The following is a 15,099-nucleotide window of genomic DNA, read 5'->3' as shown; positions in this document are numbered from 1 at the left end:
GTCCCAGGCCTTTGAGCAGTAGGACCTCATGTGAAGTGCATAAAGGTTCCTCTTGAGGCTTATAGCTTGGGCTATGACTGTAAGGAATGCTGTCACAGACAGCCCAGTGTGACCTGAGGGGGAGTGGTTCAGGCATTTCATGTGAACTTGCTTGTTCTGACAGTTGTCACTGCCAGTGGGCAGGCACTCCCCTCAGCATGGCGGCGTGGGTATATCGTTCCCCAAAGCGTCATTACGACGCAGTGCGAGTTCGCTTCGAAACGGAACACTCTCAGGTTACATTTGTAAACTATGTTCCCTGAGAACAGAACAAGACACTGCATTGTTTTGCCATGCCTTGGGACCTGCCTGCCAAACAGTCCCTTCAGACGAAAAGTTGAATGTGTGTTTGCAAGGCGCCCTTATATACTTCCCGGTCGCACATTGATGACATAATGGGCTGTCGCCGATCAATAGGATTGCCATGAATCGATAGTAATTCAGACACCTGTCACACTGTGACGTCATATCCCAAAGCGTCTTTACGACGCAGTGTATCGTTCCCTGTTCTCAGGGAACAGAGGTTACATATTTAACCGGAGAGTGTTTTTCCTATGTACATGAATTTTCTTCTGTTGCAGGACGTTGAAGTATCTTGCCGTTTGCAGCACGTTTTTGTATTTGGTTGCGTTGTGAGTATTTGCAGCATGTGTGTTGTCAAACTGATGAAGATGTTGAATTAATTTGCTGGTGTTTTCTTCTGTTTCAGTGCATTGAGATTTTTCGGCCACCGTACTTTGGTCTGTTTCTGTATTTCATTATTTAAGCATGATTGTAGCGACTGAGGCGAATCAGACATAATCGCCAGTTACATTTAACAAATATGTTTCAAATGCTTTGTTCTTAGTAACAGACCTTCCCCCAACACAACAGAGAAAAGTCATCAGTCACCCTGGAGACCAACTGATAAGAGATTGTATGGCCCTAAAGTATGTGGCCACATGGAAAAGGCCATAGTTAAAGACACAAAGCCTGCAAAACACACGCTTTTGCCTCAAGTTATAGACAAACCGTCTATTATCTTTTCAAACATCTAAAGACACATCTTTTCCAGCAGCACCTGACCAATCAAGAATAGCACTTATCATTCTATTCATTTTCTGTTTGTCTATTTAAAAAAGAAAAAAAAGTTTTTTCCTGTGTTCTGTGCTAGATTAACTGAGACGTGTTACAGCACTTGTATATTGTTGCCCTTGACTGTTTTAGTTACTTCTATTGCACTCATTTGTAAGTCGCTTTGGATTAAAGCGTCTGCTAAATGACTAAATGTAAATGTAATGAATTAAATAAACATCCTCACCTGTTCTGACTCAAGTAGTGATAAGCATCTATTTAATAAGCTTGTTTCCGCATCAGCGGGAGCATTCAGCCCTCGTGTTCAGTCTCCTCATGTGAAGACTGAGTCGGGTAAAGACATTGACTCTACCTGTGACTCCACCGAGTAAAGACACCGGTAAGGCACTTACATTTTTATCTTTTCTTCTTTCCCTTTCCTCTCTCTTACCATGTGCTTTCAGTACATTTCCGTTGTCTCTCGACCACGCTCCACTACTACCACACGCCGAAGGCAGCGCAACACTGCTAATCTGTGTCCTATTCCCTCCTCTGCTAATGCTCCTTCCTCTTTTTCTGTGGGTTTATGGAACTGTCAATCAGCTGTCAACAAAGCTGACTTCATTCCAGCCTATGCCACTCAATCCGCTCTTAATATCTTGGCCTTGACTGAGACCTGGATCCAGAAGACCAGAAGACTCTGCAACCCCTGCTGCTCTGTTTGTGCAACAACTTCTCCTTCTCTCATACCCCCCGCAACACTGGGAGGGGTGGAGGCACAGGTCTTCTCATTTCTAACAATTGGAAATACTCAACCCACAATTCTCTATGCAATAACAACTCACTCGAATACCATGCTATTACAGTCACTGAAGCCCTGCGGATTGCAAAAGCTTTGATTCCAAATCATCAGTCCTTGTCCTCCTCTCTGCTGCCTTTGACACTGTGAATCATCAGATTCATCTGTCCACCCTCTCATCACTGGGCATCACAGGAATTCCACTCCTTTGGTTTGAGTCTTATCTCACAGGTAGGGCTTGCAAGGTTTGCTGGAGAGGGGAGATATCCAAAGCACATCAACTGACCACAGGGGTTCCTCAGGGCTCAGTGCTTGAACCTCTCCTCTTCTCCACTACATCATTGGGACCCGTCATACAGGCACATGGCTTCTCATACCACTGCTATGCTGATGACATGCAGCTCTACCTTTCATTCCAACCAGACGACCCCACAGTAGATGCAAGAATCTCCAGCTGTCTGGAGGACATCTCGGCATGGATGAAAAAACATCACCTTCCGCTTAACCTGGCAAAGACCGAACTGCTCATCTTCCCTGCTAATCTGACAATACAACACGGCTTCACCATCCAGCTAGGTTAATCGCGGATCACCCCTTCAGGGTCGGTCAGAAACCATGGCTTAATCTTTGACGACCAGCTGTCCTTCAAAGACCACATTTCAAAGACAGCTCGCTCATGCAGGTTTGCGCTCCACAACTAGGACTGGTCCGAATACCATTTTTTGAGCTTCGAAGCTTTGGTAGTAATCAACATCGAATATTCGAAGCTTCGGAGGGAAGGAGCTGAACATATCCTTCTCTCTAATAAAGGCTGGAATCTGGAGAAGCGGCGCGCCTCAGGGGAACGGGCAATGCACTAGTGATACAAAACACACAGGTCTTACGTCCAAGTAATGATATATCATAGTAGCTAGTAAAAATAATTCTGTTCAGTTATAGAAAAGACTAACTAGATACCTGCATTTCTGCCCCTGGGGCCGCGCTTCGGGCCAATTTTCACGTCATACCTCAAACGCGGGCTTTTTCCTTCATTTTATATTTTAGACATTCATTAATTAAAAGAAACAATGAGGTGTACAGCACCTCCGAGCTGGTGGAAACAACATGAGACTATGACACCACGACTGTCAAGACGGCTCACACACCCAGATAGCATTGTGACATTGAGTCAATGTTTTAAATTTATAAAATGTAGGCTATTATTATTATTATTTAAAAAAATCTTGTATAATTTACATACATATAATTATTTATCTAAAGAATACAGGGTTAATAAAGAATTTAGAATATTTTCCCCTACCGATCGAATGCGCCACAATCCAATCCAGTAGGTGGAGGTAATGCACCTTCAGATCAAAGTGCGGCTTAACTGACTTCAAGCATGAAAAAGACAGAGACAGGACAGCAACAGTGTTTTTTATAGGTAAGTACAAAAGGATTAATACAATTCATCTCAATTTTCATCACATTTTTATTTATCTTTCTTACTTACAACTTGTGAACTGCGATGTTAATAAAGTCACGTGAATGCCCTCCCTACACAACCAACGGCCAGGATATTCTTTCATACATTGAATTTCAGTTTGTTTTTCACCAAACCCTATCATATTTTTTTAGTAATATTTATTTCTTAAGATGGGCATACACAGTGGGATTTTCGTCCGATTTTGAGCTGAATTCTGACTCGTGCAACTCTTATTTGGGTCGGGCCGATTTTCATCTTTGTTGTGCGTCGTTTGTTGTGAGGTGTTCGCATGATTTTAGAGTCAAAATTATTAATCTGTGTGTGCAATGAGTAAGATGTGCATTTGTGGATCCGGTGCCGTGCATGCATTACATTCATTGTCTCGTTTGTGAGTTGATCCTATTTGATTCATTTGGATTTTGAGACAATAGGATCAACTCACAAACGAGTCAATGAATGCATGTGTGGCACCAGATCCACAAATGCACAGTTGCACGTTGCACGGACAGATTCTGACCAACATTAAAGGGGTGGTAAACCCCGATTTCACTTTTCTAACTTTAGCTAGTGTGTAATGTTGCTGTTTGAGCATAAACAACATCTGCAAAGTTACAACGTTCAAAGTTTAAAGCAAAGGGAGATATTTGCTTTTAAAGAAATCAATATCTAAGGACTACAGCAAACGGCCGCTAGGGACTACTACACATTCCTCCAGGGAATAGTTGTTGTGGTAGCCTATAGTTAGTAGCAGTGTTGGGAATAACGGCGTTACAGATAAACGGCGTTACTAACGGAATTATTTTTTTCAGTAACGAGTAATCAAACGAATTACTGTTCCTCCCGTTACAACGCCGTTAGCGTTACTGAGGGGAAAAAATGCGGCGTTAGTCGCGTTACTATAATTGAGCTCACTGAAGCGCTTTTCATCCGAACAGGCTCTCTCAGTCGGACCTGCAACGTGTGTGTGTGTGTGTCTGTGTGTGTGTGTACGCGCGCACCAGCCATGCGTGTTGGGGGTGGGTGCGGTGGTGCACACAACTGATGATGATTGGTGGGTGGGAGACAAGGTTGAAGTTGATAGGTTGAGGTCACACCTATTTTTTTCACGGTCTATGGTTCAAACACACACACACACACACACACCAATGACGCACACGCATACGCACATTCAGCGATGGCAGTCCAACGACTTCAAAGGTAGCTTTCGCAAACTGGAAGTATAAGCGCTACTTTTCCCTCGTTGAGGTGAAAGGTGAGAATATTTATGTAACATGCAACTTATGCCCAGGAAGAAAGAGTCTCTCCACGGCGGTGGCAAGTGATTCTGAAGCGCCTCACATCATCATATGCCACAAAATTATAATTTAAAATATAAATAGTGGCTAAAAAACAGCCCTAAAAACCCAGGTGATAACGTGAGCTCCACTACCAAAGGAAAGTATAGTACTGATAATATTTACACAATATTTACACTATAGTAGGCCTACTGATAATATTTACAATAATATATTGAATTTGATAGGTGTCTCTTACATTGTCCCACAGCAACATTACAATAGTGTACATTAATGTACAATGTTTTATAATAATAATTTATTCTATTTAGTGTCCAATTCATTCATTTAACATATCTAATATTGGGGGCATCCAAGTTATTTGACATATTTGAAAAAAAAGTAACGCAGTAATTACTTTCCCTGGTAATTAGTTACTTTTATAATGATGTAACTCAGTTACTAACTCAGTTACTATTTGTCAGAAGTAACTAGTAACTATAACTAATTACTTTTTTAAAGTAACGTGCCCAACACTGGTTAGTAGGCTGGAGTGTTTTTGCCAATGCCAACGAAACACTGTTATTTTCTTTCGGATTGCAGATCCACTTTGTTCAGCCTTCCTGGGGACAGGGGTGCGTTGCAGTGCGTTTAACATACAACGTTATATGCATGTGTGTATGAGACCGAGGGGAACACGGTCACATTTGCCGCAGATATATGCTGCCCATCATAAATCAAAGCACGAGACAGACAGGGGTCGGAGGAGAAGACCGGGAAATGTGACATAATGGACACCATTCATCTGTATTTGCAATACAGGAGCCGCGGTTCAGCTGCATGAGACAAATACTGCCAGTGTGAGCGCCGCTGATCCGCTGGAGCTCACAACTCCGAAAACGCCAGATAAAATGTACAAATAGGCACTCTTTATATAATTAAAAACCACATATTTGAGCTTTAAACAACTACATTATCTTAAAACTACGTTGTCACACATTAACGGTAGATTTTAACAAACAAAAGACGTGTAAACACAGCCAATGTCAGCCATTTCTCAACGAGACGAGCCGGCTGGCAGAAGCCCTGCCCATGAGGCGAATTCGCGTCTGTTGTGCAGTGAATGTCACACGCGAATGAAGCGAGTAAACTCAAAATGTTCAAGTGTCCACCTTTGCGCCCGGTGTAAACGCCACATGAGACGGGCGCGCGCGGCTCCTGCTGCACATTTCACGGAGGAAAGCTTCCACAATCTTCACGAGTTCAATGAAGGATTCACACAACGGCTCGTCCTGAAAGATGAATTTAAAAACAGAAGCTGTTTACGGGCCACAACCTGTAAGTGTGATTTATTTTTCGTCTATGTGTTTTCCTGTAATAGTTTGTGTTGTTAATTGTACGTTGTAGCAAGGAAGTAAACATGACAACGTTCATTTGGCTCTGCTACCCAGTTTGTTAAATGCTCATTCATACTTAACGTTATCCGACAAACACCTAATGTTACAAACTTTTTAAAATCTCAACAGCGAACTTGGCATAAGTGTAAATTATTCTTTGATTAGAGCTTTTATGTATTGTTTATCTACAGGCATGCTAAACATGCTTCTGTGTTTGATTTGGATACAATAGTAAAGCCAATGTTTAGTGTTCGTTCTTGCGACAGATATTTGGCAAATTGTTAAAAAAAAATACAAAAGTAACAGTGCCATTCAGTAGCGATCACTATAGATCCGCAGTCTTTACTCTTGAGGATTGAACAGGTTCTGCTCGATCATCTTCACTAAAATTGTCTGGGTCTGATTCAGGCTCAAATTGGTATGGTTTTATTGACGCCATTGTACACAAAGCACAGGCTAGTAGCCTGAGGCTACCGGTAAAGGTAAGGGGCGTGACGTTTCCGACAAACGTGCACTAGTCGGTTAGCGAATCACAACACACTGGGCCAGCTAACAAATCAAGTTCATTTTTGAGGGACTGGCTTCATACAACCCGGAAACCATCAGACCGTTTTTACAAGGAGGGACAGAGCAGTGTAGAATAAAGGTAAAATATATGAAAAATAATGCAATTTTTTTAAAACGAAGCATGAACACATGTTACAGTGCACCCCACAAACACAATCAAGCCTTCGAAAGAATGTGTTTTACCACCCCTTTAATACAAAATCGAAGTTTTGTCTCCATTTGTACAAAATGCTGCACATTCATGTAATTCTGTATTTAGCACACACAAGTTGAAAGACATTTGTTTGTGGACAGTGAAAATATCTACAAAATGTATCAAGTTCATGGATAATTGTGCGTATATTCATTAATCAGTTTAATAGTGAAGTCATCCCATATTTGTCCAGTGTACAGGGAGAAACGAGAGACAATCGGATGAATTTCTGGCATGTCAGTAATTCTGGTCTTATTGCACAGCTGAAGCAGAGCTACGAGCTAATTGCCCTGTTGGCGGGTGAGGGGAAATGGGACAATCAGTTGGTAGCTCTGCTTCAGCTGTGCGATTAGCTCACGAGGGCCGACCAGAATTACAGAATTCCAATTTAATCTGTAATGCAGCAAGAAAGAAGAGTGAGCTCTTTAAGTTCTGTAGGCAGCTATATCAAACTGCAGAAATTTTGAAAACTGCTGCGCCTCCAGTTTGTGTTGTAAAATGGATAATCTCTTCCAAACCGCTGTTCAGCTCCTCTTTTATTAATTTAGCTACTTGATTATTAATTTACTTGTTTCACTTCCACACTTTATTTGTTTATTTACTATTAAATACAGTATTAATATTAGATCAAACAAGATAGATATTTGAAGATATTTGCACCTTGCTTTTCCATTCATTCCTCCTGTATCTGCAGGTGCTTTAAAGGGGAAAGTCAAATTCATTAAATAGTCTTGAATTTAAATTCAGTGTGTTTTAACTGGAATGTAAAGATTTTGATCACATTTCAAGTTTCACTTCACATTTGTGATATATAATTAGTCACATTTCCAAATATTTACTAATATCTTGTTGTTTTAGCCTAACATGAAAAAGAACTGGCATAGAATCCTGCTGTACTTAAAGCAAGACTGATTTTATAGTGTTTCTGTGTTGATTCAGTGTTAAATAAGTTATTTAATTAAAGTTGAAAAAATATAGATTTTATGGCCATCTTGATCTATTTTTCATTGTTGAAATAACATTATTTCAAGGTGCAAACCTAATGAAAAATCAATGTTAAATATCAACATTGTTTCAATGATAATTTGATTAATGCATTAACATTGATTCAATGTTGATTCAGTGTTAAATAAGTGATTTATCTGTAGTTGAAGTTTAAATCTAGACTAAAAACACATCTCTTTACTGTGGCATACTCATAAAACACTTTTTCAATGAAATGATTGTTAGGCTGCATTAACTAGGTCAGCCGGAACCGGGAACACTTCCCATAAAACCTGATGTATTCGTGACATCATCAGAAGAATGACATCTACGCTAATGATAGTCTCTCTGTTTAATCCCGAGGTTTACTGCAGTCAGCCGGATCCGGGCCGTATCCAGATCGGATGCTGGACCTGCACCCAGACAAGACCAACGCATGACCCTGAAGTGTCCGCAGAGACCGTGATTTAGACTCCCCCTAAAACTGCCTCATCGATATGTCATCCTCAATAAACCCGTCTCCAGCGTGTTGCCTCTGGTCATTCGAATATTGCACTTTAATAATTATTTAATCAACATCATCCTCAATAAACCTGTCTCCAGCGTGTTGACTCCGGTCCTTCGAATATTCCGATCTATTAAGACCTCTGACCTGTAAAGTTTCCAGAATAATAATAATAATACGCTGTTTGTTAATTGGCCAGAGAAGAACTGACCCCCCGACTGAGCCTGGTTTCTCCCAAGGTTTATTTTTCTCCATTAGGTCACCTGATGGGGTTTTGGTTTCCTTGCCACTGTTGCCTCTGGCTTGGCGTGCTCATTTGGGGACACTAATTTTTTCAACTAAATATCCAAATAAATCTAATTATTAAAGCCCACACTGTCACTGTATGGAAATTGAAATGAACTGATGACATCACTGTTTTCTCCAGAATGGCTATTCGGCTGAATCAAATTATGTTGCAATATTTTCCTGTTTAACACTGTAAAGCTGCTTTGAAACAATCTGCATTGTTAAAAGCGCTATATAAATAAAGTTGACTTGACTTGACTTGAAAAAATATTGATTTTAAGCCCATCATTGAAATAACAATTAATAATAATTTCAGGGTGCAAACCTGCTGAAAAATCAATGTTAAATTTCAACATTGATTCAATTATATTTTAGTAGATGCATTAACATTGATTCAACAATGATTCAGTGTTGGTCTCCTATCTGGGACAGTGTTTAGAGTATCGCCGCAAATGAGTAAAGCAAGCCAACACGCAAACTGCCGAACGTCTTAGATGCTCAAAAACACAATCATCTTCATTAAAACGAATGAAACTAAATGCTCTTACAGTGCTTAGGTCACTTGTTCTGATATTGCGGTCTTTGATCTTGAAATGAGCCGTGTTAATTTCGTTGACGAATAATTTTCATCATAATTTTCGTCAACAACCTTCACTTTTCACTGAAGAAAACGAGACGATAACTAAATAAAAACTAGTGTTGGATGACAAAAACTATGACGAAAATCAACTGGCACTTGTCTAATGGGGCTGGGACTTGATGAACGAATGACTCGAACCGAGACTCGAGAGATGAACTAATCGTTTCTGTTTCCGGACGCATGTATTAATTTACATATGAGGCTGTCACGGTGACAAAAGAAAGAACGATTTGGATTGGGAGGTGAGGTGAGGTGAACTAACAGACTGCATACATAGACTGAAGCAAGCTATAGCAATTAATTAATCATTTCTTTATCAAAGTTTGGCCATGGCTGCATTAGCTTTTAGTTTATTTTTTATTCCAAAAGTACTAAATGTGTTGAAAAATATAACATTTTAATTAGATTCTGCTGAAATGAACAAAATGACTTGAAAAAAGATTTGTTCATTTGCTGAACGAGATTCAAAGATCCGAGTCAGTAAAATGATCCGAACTTCCCAATACTATCCTGCAACTGTAAGGCACAGACATTTCAAAATAAGAGTCAATGTGTATTTCGATCTTGTTTGTAATTAAAAGTCATGCATTATATATTCGTTTTTGGTTACACAATAAACTGTTTTTAAATTAATTCCCATTTAATTCATAGTCAGGAGGAAAGACCCGTATTTTACATATCTTCAATAAAGTATCAAAGTATCAGGGTTATAATAGTTAACTAAAACCATTTTAAAAAATCTTCATTACTTGAAATTAAATAAATGTTAACTGAAATTAAAAAAATAAATACAATTATTTGAAGCTTTAGCTTAACCTGATATGGCCTACTGACTAAAACAGAAATATAAAGTTATAAAAACTATATAGATTTTTTTTTAAACAAACAAAAAAGTGAATTGAGCTCTTTCGTGTATTTTGAATGTCAAAAACAAAATGATGTCAAAATGTCAGTTCAAGTGACAGTCGGTTATGCAATGCTTAAATGCTTAATGTGTTACAATTGAACTAAACTCATTAGATTTTAGTCGACTAAAACTAGACTAAAACTAAAAATTCAGGTGACTAAAATATAACTTAAACTAAATGGCATTAGTTTTATGGCATTAGGTGTCAAAAGACTATGACTAAAACTAAATCAAAATTTGCTGTCAAAATGAACACTGGAAATGAGCTGATGAATATAATGGAGCTCATATCTTTTGCTTTCGTTGACGTGAACTCCGTTAAATGTGCATAGGCTAGCGCAAGAATTGAAGATTGGATTTATATTAATTTTGCGGAGAGGTGTAAGGTAAGACAACCTGAGTGTTTTTTATTTATTTATTTTTGAACACATTTACAAAAAAAATAAAAAGTTCTATATGGCACTAAAAGTGGTTCAAAAAAGTGATAGTATAGGTTAAACGTTTAAACCAACATTGCTTGAAGTGTTTCATATCTATGGATGTTATTATAAGTAAGACAAGTCAAGTGTTGATTTGAGAGGCTAAATTGATCAAACATGCGTTTAACTCACTGTCAGCCGCTGGCCGCTTGGTCGTTACTTTAAAAAACAAAAATTTTAATTTAACGAACAAAAAAATGCTTTAAACAATTTTCTAAATGAACTTAATAAAGAAACGAAATATAACTACTTTGACATTAAAAACAAAACTGAACTATTTTAATGACTGCAACGATGTGTAGGCCTAATAGGGAGGATAAAAATATAAAATAAAAAATCATAGGACTCGGGCCGATAGTTTTGGTAAGTTGTCGGACACGGCCGGGCTAGGACTCATCAGTAACGCATCAGTTATGTGTACCACCCCACCCACTCCACAACACGCATGGCATGCACACCCTCACACACACACACACACACACACACACACACACACACACACACACACACACACACACACACACACACACACCAACCAGGGGAAAAAAAAACGTTGCAGGTCCGCCTGTTCGGATGAAAACCGCTTCTGTGAGCTCAATTATAGTAACGCCGCATTTTTTTTCTCAGTAACGCTAACGGCGTTGTAACGGGAGAAACAGTAATTGGTTTAATTACTCGTTACTGAAAAAAAGAATTCCGTTAGTAACGCCGTTTATCTATAACGCCATTATTCCCATCACTGGTTGTTTATCTTTGTACAGACCACACACATACTCATGCATCTATAAAGTCATCAAACGAAAGAACTGTGGTTGACTGAGTTCCTGGGTTCTGACTGACCCACCAGGGCGAGTGTTGCTTATCCAACAGTCCTTTAAGAGAGAAACTAGATCCAATTCCAAATCCTATAACACCAAAACGCCAAATAAGTGCGAAATGTGGTTTTTTTTTGTTTGTTTTTTGTGGTACACATATCCTTACAAATACGATTTTGGCTGTATTATTTGTGTCCCCTTCAAAAATTTATCTTGAGAAATTTCATGTTTATTGTCCCCCCTAACTGTTAGATGGAATTTACGCCCCTGGCTACACCTGTTATCGAATATGGTTGTCGATACAAACATTGACTGTGTGAATGAAGCAAATTAAATATATTTTAAAAAGATAAAGATTAATGAAAAGAAATGTGCATATGACACTCACCTGAAGACATTATGGGGCCGATAGTGTCACTGGCTTCACTTACTCCCACTTTACCCACTATCCTGTAGCGGATCAAGTACTGCTGTCCAAACTTCAATCCAGTCAGATTAAAGTCTTCATCAGGTGTGTTTATGACATGCCACTGTTCTTCTTTCACCTGCTGGTACTCCACTCTGTACTGCACAGTTTCTCCAGTTGGGGACTTCTGCAGTTTCAGGGACACACTGTGCTCCAGGACATCCTTCACTTCTGGTGGGGGAGGCTTTGACACGGGCTGGAACTGTGTGTCTGTCAGCTTCCCTTTTTCATACAGACGGATGGAGGAGCCTGGACTGGATGGATCAGAGATGGCAGAAATAATGAATCGGTATCTCTTTTCATCTTTATTAGCTTCTGAAAAACTTCTGAAAAGAGACAAGGTCTCTCTCATCTTTGAGATGACATCAGGATCATTGAACCACTTTCTGACAGATGCCACAGAAATCATGTTCTGTTTCCCATCTAGCTCTTTAAACTCTTCAGATTCCAGAAACTCTGTCAGGGTTGAAAGATGCGGGTCTTCATACTTCACAGATGTGAAGGTCAAGCACACCACAACATCAATATCAGGATCAAAGAGGATGGAGTTGAGACGATCTGAGTCTTCAGTTGTGATTCTCTTCAGTGTCTTGGTGTGAGAACTCATGAGGTTAAGTTCAGTCTGTGCACCATCTAACCACTGGTTAAGCCTGTCCGCTTTAAAAGGGGAGCTGTAGTGGATCTTCAGGACGTCTTCCAGTGACTTCTCCTCCATCTCTCCTCCTCGTATACCGGGCAAGACCTTGCCCACTGCTTGCAGGAGCACTGTTTGGTAATTGCTGAATGAATCCTGAAATAAGCACAGCCTCTCTTTGATGTCTCTGAAAACATTTACCAGTGTTTTTCTGGACAGGTCTCTGCATGTCCTCTCTACTTCTCCCAGCTCCTCTATTATAGCTTCAGTTTTGGAAACCAGACGTGTGGTGATTTCTCTCTTCAACCGAGCAGCTTTTGAATTCAGTTGAGAAAGAGGATAGAGCCAGACTCTTATTGGAACTGCATTCTGTGGATTCTTCTTCAGGTGATCGGGGAGCTTCTTGTACACCTCTACAGCCTCTGTGTAAGTGGTGGGGTTCTGATCAAGACGGAAGTCACCATGAAATCTGCAGGCAATGCTCTCAGCCTTTTTCTTATCACTATCTGTCATTTCTACAGCTCCTTTTCCCTCGATAGAAAATAGAGGAATCTTCTTGACCATGACATTCAGTTCTCCCTCAATCTCCTGCTTTTCTTCCTCTTCTGAAAATGTCCGATCAAACACCATGAAGGCCTGAGCTCCGTACAGTACAGCTGTGACCACATGAGTTGCAGTTTTCTGCTCAAACACCTGAGGGTAGGTGATCTGGCCCAGATGGCTCATAGTGAGCTGATCGAATCTGGTGGTTTCACTGTAATACATTGTTACTCTGGACTGTTGGTTTGAGGATTTGGTGTCCCGCAGAAACATGGCAGATCCTCCCACCTCCACCAGCCCTCCTAAGAAGCTGGCCTTCAGGGAAGCACTTACATTCAGGAGACTGGACTTACTAGAGAGAGAGTCAGAGCTACTGAAGTCAAAATCTGTCTTGGGCTTTGAACGAGTATCCAAATCTTCACTCAGTGACTTCTTATCCCACAGAGTAACTCCTGAAATGAGAAATGACTTTAACAGTTGCGTATGAGGACACAATGTACTGTTGAAGGAGTCATGATGATGTTCTATCTATAAGACTAATTAAGTTGGCTTGGAGGAGCCGATATATTTAATATTTGTGTGCTTCAACTTGTCTCATCAGGACCACACATGTACTGTCTTGTTGATTCAAGTTTGGGTGAGAAAGGGAATAAAAAGCATTTTAGTAGGTACAGTACAGCACCTGGAATGAAGGAATCCTTGCGGCAGTCATACAGCATCCCAGGATACAGAGGTCTTCCTAGAGCTGCCACTTCAATGGTCTCTGATGCCATGGCTGCAGTAAATAACAGTGAACAATGGGGATATTTATAGATTTATAGTTTAATAATGACTACTTTAACATTCTAAAGTTATTTTTACTTGTTACTGATTTAATTAGTTCTCACATTGTTTTAAAATCCCTTAAAATGTAATCTAAACAAATAAAGGCATAAATCCTTCCTTTACTGAATGGAATGCATTAAATAATTTCTAACCATTGCCTGTGGTGAAATGACATATGCATGTGATTAGTTTGAAGATATAACAGAGAATGCAAAAGAAGCGCTGCACGGGATGTGAGTTCCTTATCTCGGTGCTTGTTTGGAAGTAAGGGATGGTTCAACTAAAAAAATAAAGACTTTCCAAGGCACTCGAATGATGTAGAAAATGTAAAAAAGCCTTTAATTCCTCATGGCTTATTTTTTTAAAAACAGGTACACCTGCGGTTGCGGCTTACAAGCCTTCGTCAGGGTGTGAGTAACAAACACAATCTCAAGTTCATTATATAAGCAGCATTTAATTAGTCTTATTACTAGGCAGGGCTGTACGTTAACTTTTTTTGCACATAGCACTGGTGCTACAGAGGTTGAAAGTTTTGTAGCACAGCCCACATAATTGTAGTCTGTTACCATGTCTGAAAAATGCAAAAAGTGCTATACAATACAAATATTTAAGAATAAAAATAATAATAACAATTAGGGCTGTCAAAAGATTAATCACGATTAATCACATCCAAAATAAAAGTTTGTGTTTACATAATATATTTGTGTGTACTCTGTATAAATATTATGTTTATATAAATATTCATGTATATATTTAAGAAATATTTGCATGTATATACTGTATACATTTATATAATTTATATTATATATAAATATAAATATTTTATATATAAATATAATACATTTTTCTTAAATATATACATGCTTGTGTGTGTTCCCTTTCAGTCGGTCACTACGACGTACGTCGGTAATAACCGACGAATTGGGATCACTTCAGAGAGCCCCTATCAGCTTCGAGAACTTAAGAACAGGCCAATGAACAATTGGCGTGCGAGATTTGCATCTCGCGCTCCGCCCCGCGCCGCGGGTATAAACGGGAAGCGAGAGCACCGCACTGACGTCATTCACTTCGGAGCCGAACCGGCGTTTGAAGTTGCAGAGACTGCTTTCCTGTCTTTTCAGCGAAAGAGAATTCATCAGAACAGAGAAGAGGATCGTGTGCTGGTGTGACGGTGCTTTCCAGCGGGACCGCGAACTCAGGCTGCTAGAAGGAACAAACTGCTGTTATCA

General features: G+C 39.6%; 1 protein-coding gene across 1 annotated transcript; it reads right to left on the bottom strand.

The window, feature by feature from the left end:
* Nucleotides 1-2,070: 2,070 nt before the first annotated feature.
* Nucleotides 2,071-13,818, bottom strand: LOC307126358 (stonustoxin subunit beta-like; the record flags this gene model as incomplete). The annotated part of the gene is made up of 3 exons (XM_079816824.1): nt 2,071-2,141; nt 11,794-13,497; nt 13,728-13,818. The coding sequence occupies 3 exons, from the start codon at nt 13,816-13,818 to the stop codon at nt 2,071-2,073; spliced, it is 1,866 nt and encodes a 621-aa protein (XP_079672950.1).
* Nucleotides 13,819-15,099: the final 1,281 nt, after the last annotated feature.

Source organism: Gobio gobio (genome assembly GCF_949357685.1).
Source record: "Gobio gobio genome assembly, chromosome: 5".
Taxonomy (NCBI): domain Eukaryota; kingdom Metazoa; phylum Chordata; class Actinopteri; order Cypriniformes; family Gobionidae; genus Gobio; species Gobio gobio.
The sequence above is the reverse complement of the archived record's forward strand: the minus strand, read 5'-3'. Positions and strand labels throughout refer to the sequence as shown.